Genomic DNA, 24,399 nt, shown 5'->3' with positions numbered 1-24,399 from the left:
ATAATGAACAGTGGAGATCCCACAGACTGGGGGGGATATAAAGAACAGTGGAGATCCCACAGACTGGGGGATATAAAGAACAGTGGAGATCCCACTGACTGGGGGGGATATAAAGAACAGTGGAGATCCCACAGACTGGGGGCATATAAAGAACAGTGGAGATCCCACAGACTGGGGGATATAAGGAACAGAGGAGATCCCACAGACTGGGGGATATAAAGAACAGTGGAGATCCCACAGACTGGTGGGATATAAAGAACAGTGGAGATCCCACAGACTGGTGGGATATAAAGAACAGAGGAGATCCCACAGACTGGGGGGATATTAAGAACAGTGGAGATCCCACAGACAGGGGGATATAAAGAACAGTGGAGATCCCACAGACTGGTGGGATATAAAGAACAGAGGAGATCCCACAGACTGGGGGGATATTAAGAACAGTGGAGATCCCACAGACTGGGGGATTTCAAGAACAGTGGGCTCGATTTTAGGGTCGGGTTACCTGCGGGTTTCCAGCGGGGGGGCCCCGAAAATCCCGATCTCCGATCACGTGACCGGATTCGGACGAAATCCCGGCCACTTCCGGGTACCGCGCTGACGTGCGGGGCTGCGCGCGAAAGCCCCGCTGGTGGGAATCCCGCAGGCAATTAAAGCCAGCGGGGTTCCACTTGAGAGTACTTACCTTGCTCGTTGTGGTCAGTTAATGAGCTGAAGCAGCTGTCAAAAGAGGAAGTGTGGGATTTTAGGTTCAACGCAGTCAGTTTCCCACACTGGGGGAAACAGGACCCTTCAAACCAGGCGTGTTGCAGCCAGCAGCCTGTGGCAGGTGTCAAGGTGCGCTCCACGGGGGAGAGCCCACACCCACGCAGGAGGCCACCGCGTCACATAGGGCAACCCCTGCCCTCCACCACCCCCCGCCAAGCCAGAGGACAGACCGACACGAAACCGCAGCCCCAGTCCGAGGACCCACCCACCTACCCTGCACAACCCCTCACACCAACACCTGCCAGATGGGTGGTGCGTTGACATCCTCGGAGGACGAACAGGATGATCAGCCCCAGCAGCCTCGCAGTCCACGCCGTCCGCCTCGGAGAGGTGGGGCTCCCCAACACGGTGCTGCGGCACACCCACCTGCACAGCAGGAGGGAGGGCAACCGCAGAGAGAGATGCGTCGCAGGAGGCACTACCCTCCGCACAGGGTGTACAGAGCGAGGCTCAGCTTCATGGACCTCTCCGAGGAGCAGTGCATACGGAGGCTCAGAGTCAATCGCCAGATGGTCGCCGACATCTGCAGCCTCCTTAACGACGAGCTGCTCCCTGATGGACCAAGCAGCATCTTCTTACCTGTTGCCGTCAAAGTCACCACTGCCCTCAACTTCTTCGCATCCGGTTCCTTCCAGGGTGCCACCGGGGACATCACCGGAGTCTGTCAGTCCTCTGCACACAAGTGCATAAGGCAGGTCACCGATGGGTTGTTCCGCAGGGCCTCACACTACATCAACTTCGCCATGGACGAGCGCAGCCAGACGGAGAGGGCGGTTGGATTCCATGCCATGGCCGGCTTCCCACGGGTGCAGGGTGTAATCGACTGCACCCACATCGCAATACGGGCACCTCCACATGAGCCAGGGCTGTTCATCAACAGGAAGGGGTATCACTCCATGAACGCCCAGCTCATCTGTGACCACCGCCAGAGATTCCTACACGTGTGCGCCAGATACCCCGGCAGCTGCCACGATGCCTTCGTCCTCAGGGAGTCTGCCGTCCCGCCCATCCTGCAGGCACCCAACGCCGGCAACGGCTGGCTCCTCGGCGACAAGGGGTATCCCCTCCACACGTGGCTCATGACACCTCTGAGGAACCCCATCACCGAGCCGGAGCGTCGATATAATGACAGCCACACTGCTACCAGGTCTACAATTGCGCAGACCATAGGGCTTCTCAAGATGCGCTTCAGGTGCCTTGATCGTTCTGGGGGAGCGCTCCAATACACACCATTCAGAGTGGGACGAATCAGTTGTCTGCTGTGCCCTGCACAACATGGCCGAACAGAGAGGGGTGCCGCTGGAGGAGGCCCCATCCACACCCGCCACCCACATTGAGGAAGGCGAGGGCGAGGAGGAGGAGGAGGAGGAGGAGGATGCGGAGGAGGAGGAGGCGGAGGAGGAGGACGCGCCAGAGGATGTTGGACGACCCATGCGCCGAGCCGCGACTCACCGGGATGGTCGCCGGGCCAGGGACGCACTCATACGTCAACGGTTCTCCTAGAGTCAGACACTGCGAGGCGCTCGCATCTCCTCACCTGCACATGCGAGCGGCCATACCAGCCCCCTCCACTGAAGAGTGCTGCCAGTAATCCTGCACCCACAGCAGTGTGCCCAATGGGTGGCAGCAGGTGTTCGCCGTCATGATGGCCTCCACGGAACGCACCTATTGCACAAGCCGCGGAAGAATGGACGAGAGGTGGCAGGAGTGGTGAGAATAGACTATTTAATATCTGGAATGTGACATCATTTAAGAAACAAAGTACAAAATAATAAACACCCTGGTGTATTCCCTTTGTGATTATAAGGCCTTTGCATTTCTTTTCCGGGAACCCCTACGTGGTGCTACCCCTGTGGCTCCAGCAGAGGTAGTGGCAGGTTGCTCGTCTTCTTGCCTTGACCGGGTAGATGCTTTTGGCGGACGGCCCCTGGGTTTCGGTGCCCGTGAGGGCACCTCCACAGACTGCTCCTCCTGCACCGGGGCAGGGGCAGACTCGGCCACCTGGAGAGGAGGCACCATTGCGGGTACTGGTTGAGAGGGGGGCAACGGGTGGGACGTGGGGACGCCTTGAGAGGCTTCCATGTCCCCGGTCACCATCATCCCTCTCTTGGCCTCGGCCCACATCACCCCTTCCACCCTGCTGGACGGCAGTTTGGATGGCATGTGTGAGGCCTTGCAAGGCCACCCCTAGTGTATCCGTCAGCCTGTTGATGGCGGCGGGATGTTGCTCACCCTGAATCCATACAGACGTTGTCAGGGCCTGCAAGGACTCGAAGTGGAGCTGTGCGTGACGCTCGAGGGAGGCCAGCCTGTCCTCCACCGCAGACAGTCCCGCACCTACCCGCGACACTGTGTCGCCGGTACCCTCCTGTGCCTGCGCCACCAATGCCCTCATGCAGGAGGTGGACTCCTCCATCGCCTGCGCTATTGTGGACAATGCGCGCGGCACCTCTGCCAGTACCTCAGCAATTAGCTGGTGGCCCTCGACGACTCTCCTTTTCACTGGTGGCCCCCTGGGTTCAGCATCTGGGTCCGGCTGAGCAGAGCCTGGAGATGAGTGCTCCCTCCGTCGCGGACCCTCCGCGGCTGCCCCTGCCACCAGGGTCTGCTCATGCTCACTCGTGCGCAGTGACTCACCAAGTGCTACCCCAACTAGTTGGCGAGGGGGACCCACCGAGGTGCGTGTCTCTGCGCTGGTGGATGGTTGGCTCTGATGTGACGATGCACCCTCAGAGACCGCCATGTCCTCTGAGGAATCGCCCTCCACGCTCGCTTGACCCAAAGACGGACCTGCAAGAGAACAGAGGGCACTTTGAGGCATGTGGACCAACTTGACAGTGCGCCTGATGGCAGGTGATGATACGGTCACTCGCGATCATGGGTGTTGAGTGTCAGCTTTCCCTTACCGGCTGTTTCGGCAGCGACACACTCGCCATCAGCCACCGACAGGCAATGTCGCGTGCGGGCGAGGTCGAGCGCCTCCACCTCGGCGTCGGTGAGCTCCACCACTTGCGGCAGCCCACCTCCGGTGCGTGCCCTTTCCCTATTGTTCTTGCTTCTCTTCTCCTGTGAAGGCAAAACACAGATGTGTGAGTGGGTGCGTCTTGCATCGTGAGACGCATCGAGCATCGGTGTGGTTGGGTTGAGCGTGGCGCGGATGGATGGGAGGATGCGTGGGCCACGTGCCCATCCCATTGCATGGGGATTGGGGTGTGTGGTAGTGTTCGGGTGGGGTCAGGGACGGTGGGTACTTGCGTGCACGGCGAGGATGGTGAATGAGTGGCTGTGAGGATTGCTGATGGAGCGCAGTGGTGGCTGTGCAGGAGGGGGTTGTGATCTGCTTGGCGTGATGGTGGGGACGGGATGTGGGAGGGTGCGTTGGTGTACTCACCTTGCCAGACCTAGTCAGGTCATTGAAGCGCTTGCGGCACTGCTCCCAAGTCCTTGGGGTGTTGCCCCTGCTGCTCACCTCCGCCGCCACCTCTGCCCATGCCTTCCTGGTTGCGGCGGCAGGGAACTTGCGCCCATCTTCTGGGAAGAGTGTTTCCCTCCTCCTCCTCACGCCCTCCAGCATCAGCTGCAGTGCCAGATCTGAAAAACGGGGCGCAGCCTTTCCCCTTTGTTGAGCCATTCTCCCAGACCTCTTGCTTGCAGCAGGAGGGGCTTTGGGAGACTGCCCCTTTAACTGGAGCTCCTACATCGCGTCGACGATACTGCGCATGCGCAGCCGGCCGGCACGCAGCTGGGGAGCGCAGAACCCGGAAGCAGGGCATAATGCGTCCAATTATCCCGCGATCGCGTGGGGGACGCACACAATTACCCGTCCGCGTTTTCCACGCTCCCGGAGGACCACCCGCTGGGAACCCGCAGGCCTGCTAAATTCGAGCCCAGTGGAGATCCCACAGACTGGGGGATAGAAAGAACAGTGGAGATCCCACAGACTGGGGGATATAAACAACAGTCGAGATCCCACAGACTGGGGGGGATATAAACAACAGTGGAGATCCCACAGACTGGGGGATATAAAGAACAGTGGAGATCCCACAGACTGGGGGATATAAAGAACAGTGTAGATCCCACAGACTGCGGTGGAAATAATGAACAGTGGAGATCCCACAGACCGGGGGATATAAATAACATTGGAGATCCCACAGACTGGGGGGTATAAAGAACAGTGGAGATCCCACAGACTTGGTAATATAAAGAACAGTTGAGATCCCTCAGACTGGGGGATATAAAGAAAAGTGGAGATCCCACAGACTTGGTAATATAAAGAACAGTGGAGATCCCACAGACTGGGGGATATAAAGAACAGTGGAGATCCCACAGACTTGGTAATATAAAGAACAGTGGAGATCCCACAGACTGGGAGGGATATAAAGAACAGTGGAGATCCCACAGACTGGGGGATATAAAGAACAGTGGAGATCCCACAGACTGGGGGATATAAAGAATAGCAACGTGGTACCAATAAATTAGTCAGAGTTGCAAAACAGAAATACGAGCAAAAAACCAAGGAGGGATATCAAGGATAACACTTTGCAAGTATATTAAGAGAAAGTCGGCAGCTCAGGGTATTGTGGGCCCCTTGAAGGCAGACGCTGGTGATATTATGACTGAGAATAAGGAAATGGCAGACTTTCTGAAATAACACAGTGGAGGATACTAGAGGTAAGGGTAAAACTCAAAATAAATCAAGGGGTAGAACTTATTAGATTTTATTAATCACTAGTTAGTCCTCAGCTGGAGCATCATCCCCCATTCTGGGCACCACACTTTAAGAAGGATGTCAAGGCCTTGGAGAGGGTGCAGATGAGATTTACTAGAATGGTGCCAGGGATGAGGGAATTCAGGTATGTGGAGTGATTGGAGAAGCTGGGGTTGTTATTCTTGAAGCAAAGAACGTTAAGGAATGATTTAAGGTAAAGGAGGTGATCAAAATGATGAGGGATTTTGATCACGTAGACAGGGAGAAATTGTTTCCAGTGGCAGGAGGGTCGGTAACCAGAGGACACAGATTTAAGATAATTGGCAAAAAGAAAAAAATTACTCAGCAACTTGTTCTGATCTGGAATGCGCTGCCTGAAAGGGCGGTGGAAGCAGATTCAATAATAACTTTCAAAAGGGATTTGGATAAATACTTAAAAAGGAGATATTTGCAGGGCTGTAGGGAAAGGCCAGGGTCGCTCTTTCAGAGAGCTGGCACAGGCACGATTGGCCAAATGGACTCCTTCTGTGCTATATTATTCTATGATTCTATGATTTAATATCAGTTTAAAAAAAAGTAATGGAGAAAATAATAATTCTAAAGACAAACGAATCTCCATGACCTGATGGTTTCCACCCCAGGAAAGTAGGTGAGGAAAATTGTAGATTGTAGTCATGATCTTCAAAAACTTTCTTGATTCAGGAATTGTCCCCTTGGATTGGAATATTGCCAATGTCACTCCATTATTTAAGAATGGTGGGAGAGAGAAACCAGTAGATTACAGACCTGTTAATCTACCATCTGTTGTGGGGGAATTCACTAGAATCTGTTATTCGGGACATATTGACTGAGCACTTGGAAAATGTGAACTGTCCGAGAGAGTCATCCTGGATTTATAAAGGGTTAGACATGTCTAATTAACCAAACTGAATTTCTGAGGAGGTTATTAATGTGGTAGATAAGGGACTGTCTCTAGATATTATTTATATGGCCTTCCAGAAGGCATTCGATAAGATTCAACACAAGAGACTGTTAGCAAAAATGAAAGGGCACAGAATTGGAGGGAAGCTATTGACATGGGTAGGGTATTGGTGAGGAGATAAGAGACTGGGAGTAATCCAATTGGCAAGGGGTGACTAGTGGGGTCCCCCAGGTATCTGTACTGGGGCCTCAGGTTTTCACTATATTTATCAATGACTTGGATGAAGGAATAGAGAGAGGCATATCTCTATTGTTGACGACACTAAGTTGGGGGCACAGTAAACAGCGTAGATGTTACCAAGAAGTTGAAAAGGGACATCGATAGATTAAGTGAGTGGGCAAAACTGAGGCAGATGGAATTCTAAATGTTGCAAATGGTGAGTTGGTAGGAACTGCCGAGGAGCAGAGTGATTTAAGGGATCATCTACAGAAAATACTAAAATCTAGTAGACAGGCACAAATTATTAAAGACTCTAATGGAATGTTAGCCTTTGTCTCAAGGGGACAGGAATAGAAAGGTGTGAAAGTTATGGAACACTTATATATTGCTCTGGTTAGACTGCATCTGGAGACTGCGTTCAGTTCTGGGCAGAACACCTCAGGAAGGATATATTGTCCTTGGAGTGGGTGCAGCACTGTTTCACCAGAATGATACTGGGGCTAAAGGGCTTAAATTATGAGGACAGGTTCCATAGACTAGACTTGTATTCCCTCGAGTATTGAAGATTATGGGGTGACCTAATCGAGGGGTTTGAGTTGATTAAAGGATTTGATAGGGTAGCTAGAGAGAAACTATTTCCTCTGGTGGGAGAGTCCAGAACAAGGGGGTGAAAACTTAAAATTAGAGCCAGGCCGTTCAGGGGTGATGTCGGGAATCACTTCTTCACACAAAGGGGAGTGGAAATCTGGAGCTCTCTCCCTCAAAAAGATGTTGAGGCTGGTGGTCAAATGAAAATTTCACAACTGAGATTGGTAGATTTTTGTTGGGTAAGGGGATTAAGGGTTACAGAGACAAGGCGGGTAAATGGAGTTGAAACAGAGATCAGCCATGATTATTGAATGACAGAACAGGCTTGAGGGCTAAATGGCCTCCTCCTGTTCTGATGACAGGATTATGTCAGGATTTTACCCCTGATGATGCAGAGATTGACCCCCCTCCCCTAGTATGACCTACTTATTGTGTTATAAGACAATGCTTATCATTGTACTCCAATTCTGGCTCCACCAATCAAGAGTTACAGACTCATCTGATCAATAGTCTTTGTTTATCAAATTTATACAAACTCATTGGTAGAAGGATTAGAGGGGAGCTGAGGAGAAATGTTTTCACCCAGAGGGTGGCGGGGGTCTGGAACTCACTGCCTGAGAGGGTGGTAGAGGCAGAAACCCTCAACTCATTTAAAAAGTACCTGGATGTGAACCTGAAGTGCTGTAACCTACAGGGCTACGGACCAAGTGCTGGGAAGTGGGATTAGGGTGGATAGCTCTTTTTCGGCCGGCACAGACCAGATAGGCTGAATGGCCTCCTTCTGTGCCTCCTCCTGTAACTTTCTATGTTTCTATATTGGTACCTTGAAACTCACACGTAACAAACTCATGGGGGATCTGTGAACTGAGCTCACAGTAGTCACATCAATAATATTCAGAGTTGCTACAGTTTCCTGGTGTGTTCTACCTTCATACCAATCAGTATGTAAGATTAACATAATGCTAGTTCGTAAACTCACCGGTAGTACGCAAGATTAAAAGGTAAGCACGCTAGCCTTACGCATGGTTAGGACATAAGCACGGCAATAGTCAGGCAGACCACTTGATTTCTCCTGCCAATGCATATTGCGGCTATATCTGTATGTTGTTCTCTGGACATGTCACACGCTTGAGGGTCAGCACGTCCCATCTCCTGGGACATTTCTTATCATCAAGTATTTGCTTATCCCTGAATTATCAGCTCCTTGACCTCACTTAACATTCCATTCCCAGCCCTTTCTAGTCACAGTATTCTCAGTCTCACATCTTCTGCCTGGGGCTGGAATTTGATACCGATAACCCTATAATCACTACTATTTATTAATATTTTACCTTACACTGTTCCCAACACTGCCAATGTTTACAGGGTGTTTCTGTGAAACCAATAATATTTGCAAGACGATTCTGTAGGACTGTTTTGGTTAACAGGGTAATCCTGTGAGTTTATTGGTATCTCAATTGGTTAATAATTTAAGGTTTTCACTCTGTTTCTTTTCTAATATTTGCTGTGACCTGCTGGATTCTTTCAATATTCATCCAGTGTCTCTTTGAGGCTTTAACATTTTCAGAGTGTATGTTCATATCTATTTCTAGGGGGTCTGTTGTAATGTTTGACTGTTTAAACATCCCCAATCAGTGGGTTTGTATGTACAGGGCCTCGCAGTTAGTGTCTTTATAATTTCAAGTTATCTCTGGCACTAGGTCAATATGTGTGTGGGAGTGTTTCATTCTTTACAGGAAGTTCTTGGCAGTGTGTTACTAAGTACAGGGTCTCCCAGTTACTGGGCGCTAAATTGGGCCGTGTGGCGTCCGTTGTTTCAGTGCCACACGGTCTCGCTGACATCCAAGATGGTGTCTTGGATGCACACGCACATTTCCAGCTGATTTAAAGTGATAGACACCATTTTGGGACCTAATGCTCAACTCAACGCACAGTCTTAACCCCGACCATCTGAACGTGTCTTAGAGTGCCTGGAGGGCCCCCCACCGCGCTATTTAAAGGGACCATGCAGGATTTACAGGTTAGTGGCTGGATTATTGCATCTGGCTGGTGAGACATTTTTAACTGTTTTTGGAGGTCTCCTAGACTTCAATACTAGGACATAAGAACATAAGAACATAAGAAATATGAGCAGGAGTAGGCCAATCGGCCCCTCGAGCCTGCTCCGCCATTCAATAAGATCATGGCTGATCTGATCCTAACCTCCAATCTAAATTCATGTCCAATTTCCTGCCCGCTCCCCGTAACCCCTAATTCCCTTTACTTCTAGGAAACTGTCTATTTCTGTTTTAAATTTATTTAATGATGTAGCTTTCACAGCTTCCTGGGGCAGCAAATTCCACAGACCTACTACCCTCAGTGAAGAAGTTTCTCCTCATCTCAGTTTTGAAAGAGCAGCCCCTTATTCTAAGATTATGCCCCCTAGTTCTAGTTTCACCCATCCTTGGGAACATCCTTACCGCATCTACCCGATCAAGCCCCTTCACAATCTTATATGTTTCAATAAGATCGCCTCTCATTCTTCTGAACTCCAATGAGTAGAGTCCCAATCTACTCAACCTCTCCTCATATGTCCGCCCCCTCATCCCCGGGATTAACCGAGTGAACCTTCTTTGCACTGCCTCAAGAGCAAGTATGTCTTTTCTTAAGTATGGACACCAAAACTGTATGCAGTATTCCAGGTGCGGTCTCACCAGGATGCGGGGACATAGTCTAACATTTAGAGCCAGGACGTGCAGGAGTGAAGTTAGGAAATGCTTCCACACACAAAGGGTGGGAGACGTTTGGAACACTCTTCTGCAGACGGCAGTTGATGCTAGCTCACTTGTGAATGTTAAATCTGTGATTGATAGATTTCTGTGAACCAAGGGTATTAAGGGATATGGGGCTAAGGCGGGTATATGGAGTTAGGTCACAGGTCCACCCTGACCTTACTGAATGGTGGAACAGGCTCGAGGGGCTAAATGCCTCGGCCACTTGCTGCCTCTTGATATGCGCCACATTCTCCTGCAAGAAATCGGGACATGTGTCTGGGTGATATGCCTGTCATGGTTGAATAGCTGCCAGTGTGTATGGCCTGTGAGTTGTGGGTCGGCGGCTTGAAACAGTGGGAATGTGTAAGGGTGAGAGGAAGCATCTGATTGGAAGAGTTGAGTACTGATGGAAAGAGATTGTTGATATGTGGGTGATGGGGGTGTCGTGTGTGGTGCAGTTGGTGGGAGACACCACTTGACAGTTGACCTCACTCACCTTGACCACTCATGTCAAAGCATTGAACTTCTTCCTGCACTGCGTCCATGTTCATGATGCTGTGGGCCTGGCATTGACTGCGTCCCCCGCTGCCTCCCTCTCAGATTAAGTCCCAAAATGGTGTCTATCACTTTAAATCAGTCTTGCACATCCAAGACCCCATCTTGGATGTCAGAGAGGCCGTGTATCGCCGGGTGCTACACGGCCCAGTTTCGTGCCCTTCCTTTCCAAGCAGTCTGTGGCCTCCTTATTCTTCCCACCAAAATGCACCACCTCACACTTACTTATATTGAAATTCATTTGTCAATTACATGTCCATTCTGCAAGTTTATTAATGTCTTCCTGTATTTTGTCTCATTCTTCTTTATATTAATTACACCCCCCAATTTAGTGTCACCTGCAAATCTTGAAATTGTACTCCTGATTCCCGAGACCAAATCGTTAACGTATATTGTGAACAACAGTGGTCCCAGCACCGATCCCTGGGGAACACCACTTCCCTCCTTTTGCCTGTCTGAGTAACTACCCTTTAACCCCTACTCTCTGTTTTCTGTTTTGTCTCCAGCTTGCTCTCCATTCTGCTCCCTGTCCCCTGACTCCACATGCTCTGACCTCAGTCATGAGTCTACAATGTGGTACCTTATCGAAGGCCTTTTGAAAATACAAATATATGACATCTACTGCATATCCTTAGTCGACTCTTTCTGTTACTTCTTCAAAGAATTCAATAAGATTGGTCAAGTCTGACTTTCCCTTCTGAAATCCATGCTGACTCTTTATTATATTTTCAGTTTCTGGATGTTTTTCTTTTACATCTTTGAGTAAAGATTCCATTATCTTTCCTACCATCGATGTTAATCTAATTGGTCTATAGTTCCCTGGACTTGTTCTAACTGCCTTTTTAAATATAGGAATCACATTATCTGTCCATCAGTCCTCTGTCACTATTCCCTTCACTAATGAATTTTTATATATATGTAATAGTGTCTCTGCTCTCTCTTCCCGAACTTCTTTCAATTTGCACGGATGGAATCCATCCGGACCAGGAGTTTTATCCTCTGTAAGTTTGATTAGTTTATCAATTATCTCCCCCTTTCTATCTTAAATGTTCTATCTTTATATCTATTTGAGGCAAAGTAACTGTTTAATATTTCTGCCATTTCGCTGTCATTACCTGTGAGTTTATCGTGTGAATCCCTTAGTGACCCTATCCCTATCCTGATTTTTCTTTTGTTACTAATGTGGTCTGTAGAATACTTTACTATTTATATTCATAGTCCTTGAAAATGTAATTTTGTAGTTCCTCTTTGCTTTGCTTATTTTTTTTTACATCCTTCCCAACCTCTTCATATTCCCTTTTGTCATCCTTTCCTTTATTGTCTGTGTACTTTGTGTAGCCTTTTTCTTTAGTGTCCGTTTTACCCTTATCTCTTTTTTCATTCATGTTGTTTCATTTTTGGCTTGTTTTTTCGAGGAATATATCTCCTGAATGCTATTGATCACCGTTTTAAATATTTCCCACTGCTTTTCTATTTCTTTGTTTGTCAAAATGTTTTTCCAGTTTTCCTTCCCCAGTTCCATTCTCATCCTCACAAAATTGGTTTTTCCAGTCTATTACTTTGGACTTTGTCTTACTTATGTCTTTCTTAATCATTATTTTAAACCTTTATGTTATGATCGCTATTGCCTAATTGTTCCCCTGTGTTTACTTCTTATCTGCTCTGGCTCTTTTCCGATGACTAAATCCAGCAGTGATTCCTCTCTTGTTGGGCTTCACTCACATACTGGGTAAGTGATGTAACTTGATGTACAGTGTCCCTCAGTGAGTGTGTTTATATTTCAGGTTATCTCTGATAGTAGGTTAATATTTGCTGTTGTGTGCGGGAGTGTTTCATTGTGTACACAAAGTCCCTGGCAATGTGTCAGGATGTACAGAGTCTCACTGTGTGTTTGTTCACTAGTACACCAAGAGTGAGTCAGACTGTTTACACTATATGCTGAAATTGTACATAGAATACAGCCCGAACATACATCTACAAACCCATCCTGCTGATCATTATTTCGCTGACCTTTCCGAGCTCGACCAACATGCTCCGTTGTCTAATGTCTGCAGCACATTGTTGGGGGAGAACGGGTTGGACAGAAGATGAGGCGGGATTGATTTCTGAAGCTGGAAAGACTTCAGCTCTTCTCACCATTTAATGAATTTAACAATTAGTGTAAATGGATATTTCACCACATTCTTCAACTGCTCTCTGAATTTAGTCTGTGTCACGGCATAAATACAAGTGTTTGTGCAGCAACTCAGGAGCTGGAGCATGAATCCCAGTTCTCGTACAAAGAAAGGTAGAAATACAGACTGAAACCCTAAATATCGCATTGGTCTCCATATAGAGAACACCATAAACACCACCCATAACAGGATAAAGTTCCCCGAGATAACAAACAGTAAAATGATGGACTTCCTTCGGCTCTCCATCTCTGGGTCTCTGGGACTCTCCCCACTGCTGTGAGCCCGGAGTCTCCTGCGGGCTCTGCTGGCCACTAAAATGTATCTGACGGTGAAAGCATTGAGCAGCAGAATCAGAACAAATGGGACCCCCGGGGTGAGGAAATAATGGAGAAATTGGATTGCTCCCCAGACCGGAGAATTCAGAACACCGTTTCTTACAATGCAAAACCAGGGGTCATTAATAAGCCAATATTCAAAAGTATACATAAAGTACCAGGGGATGTTCTTCAAACAGCTCACCACACTCACTGTTCCCAGAACCACAGCCGCCGTTTTCTCGGTGCAATATTTTGTTTTCAGCTTCTGGCAACAAATGGCCACAAATCGATCGAAGGTGAAAGTGACAGTGAACCAGACAGAACAGTCTGTGGCAGCGAAAAGCAGGACAGCGTGGATATTACACACAGGGATGGACTTCACAAATTCAAACTGATAGACAATGGGAATCTGCCTGAGTATCAGATCAATGATAACGACCAGTAGATCCGCCGCTGCCATGGCCACCAGGTAACGAGTGACACATTTGGAGAGACCGCACTTTCCCCGAGAGAGGATCACAATCGTCAATAAGTTCACTGTAAGGAAGGGAAATAAACAGGGAGATTATACATCAGGCTGGGAGCAAAAGCAGCAGTTTGTTGGAGTTCAGGGTGATATTTGCAGGTTTGTTGCTGCATCCTGTGACAGGATTTAATTATTGGACCAGAGAGTGAGCTTTCTGCTGGAGAAAGGTTTACAATATAAATAATCAGGAATGAATTGGGAAATACATAAATGAATGAGATTAAATAAAGCATTAAATAGTGGGTTTACAATCAATAGAAAGGTACCATTAATGAAACAGAAGCTCCAGTTATCTCCAATGAGTGGAAGAGCTGGATGGACCAGGCTGAATTTCTGGTCCAAGCTGAGTTCGCAGGTGAGACCCTAAAATTCACCGAACCCAGTCTTCAATAGGGAGTGAAATTCAATCCTGGGTTCCCACTGCTGATCATCATCTTCTGGTCCTTTCTACAAAGTGCTCCTGGTGGTTACAGCTTACTGGAGCAGAAATGTGAGTCCTTCGAAGGATAATGAATCCCCTTCACAGAATGGGCTGTCACTTTAAATTGACTGATATGTGGATGAGATATAATTTACCAGCACAGGGTTCCAAACAGTATCTGTACACAACTGGAACTGTGTCAACCTGGGACTCTTCATTTGTTAGTAAGAATTAAACAGGATTGTATTTGAATAAGGGACAATAAAACATTAAAGGATCCACCAACTTACAATACTCCACTTAAAAACAGTAGGAATCATTCACAGTAAAGCACAGCAGGAGATGAGAGTCAGTGTGGGGCTCACTGAGAGATCCCTGAACTATATCAGGCAGGAATGAGATCAAATTGCCATTTCACAGCAATAACTGGAAATCAATCCATCAATATATAATTGAATAAACATTTCTTGGTGCACAAATTCCACTTATAATCCTCTCCTCAACATCCGGAAAGGGAGACACATTTTTTCATTTGTTCATGGGATGTGGGCATCGCTGGCGAGGCCGGCATTTATTGCCCATCCCTAATTGCCCTTGAGAAGGTGGTGGTGAGCTGCCTTCTTGAACCGCTGCAGTCCGTGTGGTGACGGTTCTCCCACACTGCTGTTAGGAAGGGAGTTCCAGGATTTTGACCCAACGACGATGAAGGAACGGCGATATATTTCCAAGTCGGGATGGTGTGTGACTTGGAGGGGAACCTGCAGGTGGTGTTGTTCCCATGTGTCTGCTGCCCTTGTCCTTCCAGGTGGTAGAGGTCGTGGGTTTGGGAGGTGCTGTTGAAGAAGCCTTGGCGAGTTGCTGCAGTGCATCCTGTGGATGGTACACACTGCAGCCACTGTGCGCCGGTGGTGAAGGGAGTGAAAGTTTAGGGTGGTGGGTGGGGCGCCAATCAAGCGGGCTGCTTTGTCCTGGATGATGTTGAGCTTCTTGAGTGTTGTTGGAGCTGCACTCGTCCAGGCAAGTGGAGTGTATTCTATCACACTCCTGACTTGTGCCTTCTAGATGGTGGAAAGGCTTTGGGGAGTCAGGGGGTGAGTCACTCACTGCAGAATACCCAGCGTCTGACCTGCTCTTGTAGCCACAGTATTTATGTGGCTGGTCCAGTCAAGTTTCTGGTCAATGGTGACCCCCAGGATGTTGATGGTGGGGGATTCGGGAATGGTAATACCGTTGAGTGTCAAGGGGAGGTGGTTAGACTCTCTCTTGTTGGAGATGGTCATTGCCTGGCACTTATCTGGCGCAAATGTAACTTGCCACTTATGAGCCCAAGCCTGGATTTTGTCCAGGTCTTGCTGCATGCGGGCACGGACTGCTTCATTATTTGAGGGGTTGTGAATGGAACTGAACACTGTGCATTCATCAGCGAACATCCCCATTTCTGACCTTATGATGGAGGGAAGGTCATTGAAGAAGCAGCTGAAGATGGTTGGGCCTCGGACACTGCCCTGAGGAACTCCTGCAGCAATGTCCTGGGGCTGAGATGATTGGCCTCCAACAACCGCTACCATCTTCCTTTGTGCTAGTTATGACTCCAGCCACTTGAGGGATTTCCCCCTGATTCCCATTGACTTCAATTTTACACGAGCTCCATGATGCCACACTCGGTCAAATGCTGCCTTGATGTCAAGGGCAGTCACTCTCACCTCACCTCTGGAATTCAGCTCTTTTGTCCATGTTTGGACCAAGGCTGTAATGAGGTCTGGAGCCGAGTGGTCCTGGCGGAACCCAAACTGAGCATCGGTGAGCAGGTTATTGGTGAGTAAGTGCCGCTTGATAGCACTGTTGACGACACCTTCCATCACTTTGCTGATGATTGAGAGTAGACTGATGGGGCGGTAATTGGCTGGATTGGATTTGTCCTGCTTTTTGTGGACAGGACATACCTGGGCAATTTTCCACGTTGTTGGGTAGATGCCAGTGTTGTAGCTGTACTGGAACAGTTTGGCTAGAGGCACGGTTAGTTCTGGGGCACAAGCCTTCAGCACTACAGCCGGGATGTTGTCGGGGCCCATCGCCTTTGCTGTATCCAGTGCACTCAGCCGTTTCTTGATATCATGTGAAGTGAATCGAATTGGCTGAAGACTGGCTTCTGTGATGGTGGGGATATCGGGAGGAGGCCGAGATGGATCATCCACTCGGCACTTCTGGCTGAAGATGGTTGCAAACGCTTCAGCTTTGTCTTTTGCACTCACGTGCTGGACTCCGCCATCATTGAGCATGGGGATGTTTGCAGAGCCTCCTCCTCCCGTTAGTTGTTTAATTGTCCACCACCATTCATGACTGGATGTGGCAGGACTGCAGAGCTTTGATCTGATCCGTTGGTTGTGGAATCGCTTAGCTCTGTCTATAGCATGTTGCTTCCGCTGTTTAGCATGCATGTAGTCCTGAGTTGTAGCTTCACCAGGTTGGCACCTCATTTTTAGGTACACCTGGTGCTGCTCCTGGCATGCTCTTCTGCACTCGTCATTGAACCAGGGTTGATCCCCTGGCTTGTTGGTAATGGTAGAGTGAGGAATATGCCAGGCCATGAGGTTACAGATTGTGCTGGAATACAATTCTGCTGCTGCTGATGGCCCACAGCGCCTCATGGATGCCCAGTTTTGAGCTGCTAGATCTGTTCTGAATCTATCCCATTTAGCACGGTGGTAGTGCCACACAACACGTTGGATGGCGTCCTCAGTGCGAAGACGGGACTTTGTCTCCACGAGGACTGTACGGTGGTCACTCCTACCAATACTGTCATGGACAGATGCATCTGTGACAGGTGGATTGGTGAGGACGAGGTCAAGTAAGTTTTTCCCTCGTGTTGGTTCGCTCACCACCTGCCGCAGGCCCAGTCTGGCAGCTATATCCTTCAGGACTTGGCCAGCTCGGTCAGTAGTGGTGCTACCGAGCCACTCTTGGTGATGGACATTGAAGTCCCCCACCCAGAGTACATTCTGTGTCCTTGCTACCCTCAGTGCTTCCTCCAAGTGGTGCTCAACATGGAGGAGGTCTGATTCATCAGCTGCAGAGCAGATGTGGAGAGGGAGACAGCTGAATGGAGCTGAATCATTCGTGGATATAATCAAACACTTCCCCATGTAATCTTGATCTATCTACAGCATTACTACAGCCCTATAAATTGAACTGTATCCAACAGAAAATTTTAAAAAGTGAACTGATAAACACATATTTTTGACCTGATCCAAGTGGTCAGGGCGGATAGCAAACTGCAAGCTGTTTAATAAAGAGAATCATAGAATAGAATCATAGAATCATAAAATGGTTACAGCATAAAAGGAGGCCATTCGGCCCATCAAACCCATACTGTCTCTTTGTAAGAGCAATCCAGTTAGTCCCATTCCCCGCTCTTTCCCCATGGTCTTTGCAACTCTTTTCCCTCCAAGTATTTATCCAATTCCTTTTTGAAAGCCACGATTGAATCTGCTTCCACCGCCCTATCAGACAGTGCGTTGTAGATTACAACTACTCGCTGTGTAAAAAACTTTTTCCTCATGTCGCCTTTGTTTTTTTTGCCAATCACCTTAAATCTGTGTCCCATGTCTCTCAACCCTTCTGCCAATGTGAACAGTTTCTCTTTATTTACACTATCTAAACCCTTCATGATTTTGAATACCTCTATCAAATCTCCTCTTAACCTTCTCTGTTCTAAGGAGAACAACCCCAGCTTCTCCAGTCTATCCATATAACTGAAGTCCTTCATCCCTGGAACCATTCTCGTAAATCTTTTCTGCACCTTCCCTAAGGACGTCACATCCTTCCTAAAGTGCAGTGCCCAGAACTGGACACAATTCTCCAGTTGTGGCTGAACCAGTGTTTTATAAAGGTTCATCATGACGTCCTTGCTTTTGTACTCTATGCCTCTATTTATAAAGCCCAGGATCCCGTATGCTTTTTTAACCACTTTCTCAACCTGCCCTGCCACCTTCAATGACCTGTGTCCATATACCCCCAGATCTCTCTGTTCCTGTACCTCCTTTTAGTTTATATTGCCTCTCCTCATTCTTCCTACCAAAATTCCTTCCACCTCACACTTCTCAGCATTAAATTTCATCTGCCACGTGTCCGCCCATTCCACCAGCCTGTCTACATCCTCTTGAAGTCTATCACTATCCTCCTCACTGTTCACTACACTTCCAAGTTTTGTCTCATCTGCAAATTTTGAAATTGTTCCCTGTACACCCAAGTCCAAGTCATTAATATATATCAAAAAGCAGTGGTCCCAGCACTGACCCCTGGGGAACACCACTGTACACCTCCCTCGAGTCCGAAAAACAACCATTCACCACTACTCTCTGTTTTCTGTCACTTAGCCAATTCTGTATCCGTGTGACCACTGCCCCTTTTATTCCATGGGCTTCAATTTTATTGACAAGCCTATCTTGCGGCACTTTATCAAACGCCTTTTGAAAGTCCATATACACAACATCAACTGCATTGCCCTCATCCACCCTCTCTTACCTCATCAAAAAACTCTATCAGGTTAGTTAAACACGATTTGCCTTTAACAAATCCATGCTGGCTTTCCTTTATTAATCCACATTTGTCCAAGTGACTGTTAATTCTGTCCCGGATTATCGTTTCTAAAAGTTTCCCCACCACCGAGATTAAACTGACTGGCCTGTAGTTTCTGGGTTTATCCTTACACCCTTTTTTGAACAAGGGTGTAATATTTGCAATTCTCCTGTCCTCTGGCACCATATTCATATCTAAGGATGTTTGGAAGATTATGGCCAGCATCTCTACAATTTCCACCCTTACTTCCCTCAGCAACCTAGGATGCATCCCATCCGGACCGGGTGACTTATCTACTTTAAGGACAGCCAGCCTTTCTAGTACCTCTTTTTTTTCAATTTTTAGCCCATCTATTATCTCATCTACCTCCTCTTTTACTGTGTCTTTGGTAGCATTATCTTCCTTCGTAGAGACAGATGCAAAGTACTCATTTAATACCTCAGCCACCCACTCTGCCTCCATGAGTAGATCTCCTTTTTGGTCCCTAATCGGCCTCACCCTTCCTCTTACTACCCATTTACTGTTTATATGCCTATAGAAGACTTTTGAATTCCCTTTTCTCTGAGCCACCAGTCTATTCTCATACTCTCTCTTTGCCCCTCTTATTTCTTTTTTCACTTCTCCTCTGTACTTTCTAAATTCAGCCTGATTCTCACTTGTATTATCAACCTGACATCTGTCATGCACTCCCTTTTTACTGCTTCATCTTACTCCCTATCTCCTTTGTCATCCAGGGAGCTCTGGCTTTAGTTGCCCTACCTTTGCCCCTCATGGGAATGTGCCTAGACTGTACCCGAAATCATTTCCTCTTTAAAGTCCGCCCATTGTTCAATTACAGTTTTGCCTGCCAATCTTTGATTCCAATTTACCCAGGCCAGGTCTGTTCTCATCCCATTGAAATTGGCCCTCCTCCAATTAAGTATTTTTACTTTAGATTGCTGCTTGTCCTTTTCCATAACTAATCTAAATCTTTTCATGCTATGATCACTGTTCCTTAAATGCTCCCTCACTGACACTTACTCCACTTCACCCACTTCATTCCCCAGAACTCAATCCAGCAACACCTCCTTCCTCGTTGGGCCGGAAACAAAATGATCAAAAAGGTTCTCCTGAACACACTTCAGAAATTCCTCCCCCCTCTGTGCCCTTTACACTATTACTATCCCAGAGTTGAAGTTCCCCATTATCACCACTCTATAGTTCTTGCACCTCTCTGTAATTTCCTTGCAATTCATCGAAGAATGCTGCTTGTGCTGGAGAATCGAGAACATTTTGATCCTAATCAGACTGGATTGCCTGGTGAAAATAGTGAAAAGGAAGGATTCGACTTTCATTGAATTGATACCAGTGAATGAAGAACTGGTCAATAATTATATTAACGGAGCAAGGAGCAATATCAGAAATGATAGAAGGGGCAAACAGTGAGAGGAAATAATTGAGGCATAGTTTGATTTACCAGGAAGACCAACAGCAGCAAAAATGGGACAATAAATGAAAATAACAATAATACATTTAAACATGGCTGATGGAATTAATAACTGGATGTTGAGACTTACCAGGGACACCAACAGCAGCGAGTAGGGGATAGTAAATTGTTTGTATATCCCAAAGTGCCCATACTATCAGAATCTCGATTGGTATTGGATGACTCCGATCCATTGGAACAACAATCACATGGAGTATTCGAAGTTTATGACCATTGTTTCCCTCTCTGTAGAGTCGCTGATCCCTGTTAGTGCCGGAGGTGATGCTCCCACTGACACTATGGGATAACACGTTGAAAGAAGTCGCTTATTAATAGCAGAGAGAAACTCTCCAGTGACACAATCAAGGCCCATGGAGACTGACATTAATTACACTCACTGAACAAACAGATTTAGATAACCCCTTCACCCCACTGCTTTATATCATTACAAAATATATTTATCAGCTATTGCACAGACGCAAATTAAGTTTCCCAAGGCAGAGAATATTATTTAACTATTGGAAAGAATAGGCAATCTCACATGGCACTTGTTTGAAATAGGAACGGCTTTTTTACCAATGTCAGTTCATTTCTGGGAGACATTGCAACCCTGTAATTATTGCTTCCCAAGGTCGGGGTTCAAAATCAGAACTGGGACCTGAACCACTTGACTGGTCAGTTTGGGGACCCCCGGTAATGATCGGCACAGTCACTGGGTCCCGCAGTAGATCAAGGTACAATGTGGGGTCGAAGGCTAGCGATATTCATCAAGTCCCTGGAATGACCGTAAATAATGTTACAGTACAAAGGGCTGCCTATATATACCCAGTCCATGGAACACCGGGCTGTGGGCCCAACAACATCCCAGCTGAAGTGCTGAAGGCTTGTGCTCCAGAACTGGCCGCGCCTCTAGCCAAGCTGTTCCAGTACAGCTACAACACTGGCATCCACCCGACAATGTGGAAAATTGCCCAGGTGTGTCCTGTCCACAAAAGCAGGACAAATCCAATCCAGCCAATCAGTCGACTCTCAATCATCAGCAAAGTGATGGAAGGTGTCGTCGACAGTGCTATCAAGCGGCACTTAGTCACCAATAACCTGCTCACCGATGCTCAGTTTGGGTTCCACCAGGACCACTCAGCTCCAGACCTCATTACAGCCTTGGTCCAAACATGGACAAAAGAGCTGAATTCCAGAGATGAGGTGAGAGTGACTGCCCTTGACATCAAGGCAGCATTTGACCGAGTGTGGCACCAAGGAGCCCGAGTAAAATTGAAGTCAATGGGAATCAGGGGGAAAACTCTCCAGTGCCTGGAGTCATACCTGGAACAAAGGAAGATGGCAGTGGTTGTTGGAGGCCAATCATCTCATCCCCAGGACATTGCTGCAGGAGTTCCTCATGGCAGTGTCCTAGGCCCAACCATCTTCAGCTGCTTCTTCAATGACCTTCCCTCCATCATAAGGTCAGAAATGGGGATGTTCGCTGATGATTGCATAGTGTTCAGTTCCATTCACAACCCCTCAAATAATGAAGCAGTCCGAGCCCGCATGCAGCAAGACCTGGACAACATCCAGGCTTGGACTGATAAGTAGCAAGTAACTTTCACACCAGACAAATGCCAGGCAATGACCATCTCCAACAAGAGAAAACCTAACCACCTCCCCTTGACATTCAATGGCATTAACATCGCCGAATCCCCCACCATCAACATCCTGGGGGTCACCATTGACCAGAAACTTAACTGGACCAGCCATATAAATACTGTGGCTATGAGAGCAGGTCAGAAGCTGGGTATTCTGTGGCGAGTGACTCACCTCCTGACTCCCCAAAGCCTTTCCACCATCTACAAGGCACAAGTCAGGAGTGTGATGGAATACTCTCAACTTGAGTGCAGCTCCAACAACACTCAGGAAGCTCGACACCATCCAGGACAAAGCAGCCCGCTTGATTGGCACTCCATCCACCACCCTAAACATTCACTCCCTTCACCACCGCGCACTGTGGCTGCAGTGTGTACCATCCACAGGATGCACTGCAGCAACTCGCCAAGGCTTCTTCGACAGCACCTCCCAAACCCGCGACCTCTACCACCTAGAAGGACAAGAGCAGCAGGCACATGGGAACAACACCACCACCTGCACGTTCCCCTCCAAGTCACACACCATCCCGACTTGGAAATATATCGCCGTTCCTTCATTGTCGCTGGGTCAAAATCCTGGAACTCCCTTCCTAACAGCACTGTGGGAGAACCGTCACCACACGGACTGCAGCGGTTCAAGAAGGCGGCTCACCACCACCTTCTCGAGGGCAATTAGGGATGGGCAATAAATGCTGGCCTCGCCAGCGACTCCCACAACACATGAAAGAATATTTTAAAATGATGTTTACAGTATGAAGGGATGCCCATACAAAGTCCTTGGAACCACATCAAATAATGTCACGTGAAACAGGACTGACTATATTTACCCAGTGTCTGGGACCAAGTAATTAATGTGACAGTATGAAGGACTGCCTATATTAGCAGTGTGCTACAGTGTGTGAGCAGGGTGCCTGTATTCACTCAGTCTCTGGATCCCCCAGTAAATAATGTTACAGTGTGTGAGCGGGGTGCCTGTATTTACTCAGTCTCTGGATGCTCGAGTAAATAATGTTACAGTGTGTGAGCGGGGTGCCTGTATTTACTCAGTCTCCTGATCCCCCAGTAAATAATGTTACAGTGTGTGAGCGGGGTGCCTGTATTTGCTCAGTCCCCTGATCCCCCAGTAAATAATGTTACAGTGTGTGAGCGGGGTGCCTGTATTTACTCAGTCTCTGGATCCCCCAGTAAATAATGTTACAGTGTGTGAGCGGGGTGCCTGTATTTACTCAGTCCCCTGATCCCCCAGGAAATAATGTTACAGTGTATGAGCGGGGTGCCTGTATTTACTCAGTCCTCTGATCCCCCAGTAAATAATGTTACAGTGTGTGAGCGGGGTGCCTGTATTTACTCAGTCCTCTGATCCCCCAGTAAATAATGTTACAGTGTGTGAGCGGGGTGCCTGTATTTACTCAGTCCTCTGATCCCCCAGTAAATAATGTTACAGTGTGTGAGCGGGGTGCCTGTATTTACTCAGTCCTCTGATCCCCCAGTAAATAATGTTACAGTGTGTGAGCGGGGTGCCTGTATTTACTCAGTCCTCTGATCCCCCAGTATATAATGTTACAGTGTGTGAGCGGGGTGCCTGTATTTACTCAGTCCCCTGATCCCCCAGTAAATAATGTTACAGTGTGTGAGCGGGGTGCCTCTTTTCACTCAGTCCTCTGATCCCCCAGTAAATAATGTTACAGTGTGTGAGCGGGGTGCCTGTATTTACTCAGTCCCCTGATGACCCAGTAAATAATGTTACAGTGTGTGAGCGAGGTGCCTGTATTTACTCTGTCCCCTGATCCCCCAGTAAATAATGTTACAGTGTGTGAGTTGGGTGCCTGTATTTACTCTGTCCCCTGATCCCCCAGTAAATAATGTTACAGTGTGTGAGCGAGGTGCCTGTATTTACTCAGTCCCCTGATCCCCCAGTAAATAATGTTACAGTGTGTGAGTGGGGTGCCTGTATTTACTCAGTCCCATGATCCCCCAGTAAAAAATATTACAGTGTGTGAGCGAGGTGCCTGTATTTACTCAGTCCTCTGATCCCCCAGTAAATAATGTTACAGTGTGTGAGCGGGGTGCCTGTATTTACTCAGTCTCTGGATCCCCCAGTAAATAATGTTACAGTGTGTGAGCGGGGTGCCTGTATTTACTCAGTCTCTGGATCTCCCAGTAAATAATGTTACAGTGTGCGAGCGAGGTGCCTGTATTTACTGAGTCCCCTGACCCTCCAGTAAATAATGTTACAGTGTGTGAGCGGGGTGCCTGTATTTACTCAGTCCCCTGATCCCCCAGTAAATAATGTTACAGTGTGTGAGCGGGGTGCCTGTATTTACTCAGTCCCCTGATCCCCCAGTAAATAATGTTACAGTGTGTGAGCGAGGTGCCTGTATTTACTCAGTCCCCTGATCCCCCAGTAAATAATGTTACAGTGTGTGAGTGGGGTGCCTGTATTTACTCAGTCCCCTGATCCCCCAGTATATAATGTTACAGTGTGTGAGTGGGGTGCCTGTATTTACTCAGTCCCCTGATCCCCCAGTAAATAATGTTACAGTGTGTGAGCGGGGTGCCTGTATTTACTCAGTCTCTGGATCCCCCAGTAAATAATGTTACAGTGTGTGAGCGGGGTGCCTGTATTTACTCAGTCCCCTGATCCCCCAGTAAATAATGTTACAGTGTGTGAGCGGGGTGCCTGTATTTACTCAGTCTCTGGATCCCCCAGTAAATAATGTTACAGTGTGTGAGCGGGGTGCCTGTATTTACTCAGTCTCTGGATGCTC

General features: G+C 47.8%; 1 protein-coding gene across 1 annotated transcript in view; it reads right to left on the bottom strand.

The window, feature by feature from the left end:
* Window positions 1–12,642: 12,642 nt before the first annotated feature.
* The window catches only part of LOC137308308 (probable G-protein coupled receptor 139), a 74,829-nt gene continuing 63,072 nt past the window's right edge, over window positions 12,643–24,399 (bottom strand). The window contains exons 3-4 of the mRNA XM_067977109.1: window positions 20,083–20,288; window positions 12,643–13,538 (exon numbers count right to left, since the gene is read on the bottom strand). Of these exons, the coding sequence (XP_067833210.1) occupies window positions 12,643–13,538; window positions 20,083–20,288 (1,102 nt within the window). The remainder of the gene's footprint in view (window positions 13,539–20,082; window positions 20,289–24,399) is intronic.

This window comes from Heptranchias perlo, unplaced genomic scaffold, assembly GCF_035084215.1.
Source record: "Heptranchias perlo isolate sHepPer1 unplaced genomic scaffold, sHepPer1.hap1 HAP1_SCAFFOLD_128, whole genome shotgun sequence".
Lineage (NCBI taxonomy): Eukaryota > Metazoa > Chordata > Chondrichthyes > Hexanchiformes > Hexanchidae > Heptranchias > Heptranchias perlo.
The sequence above is the reverse complement of the archived record's forward strand: the minus strand, read 5'-3'. Positions and strand labels throughout refer to the sequence as shown.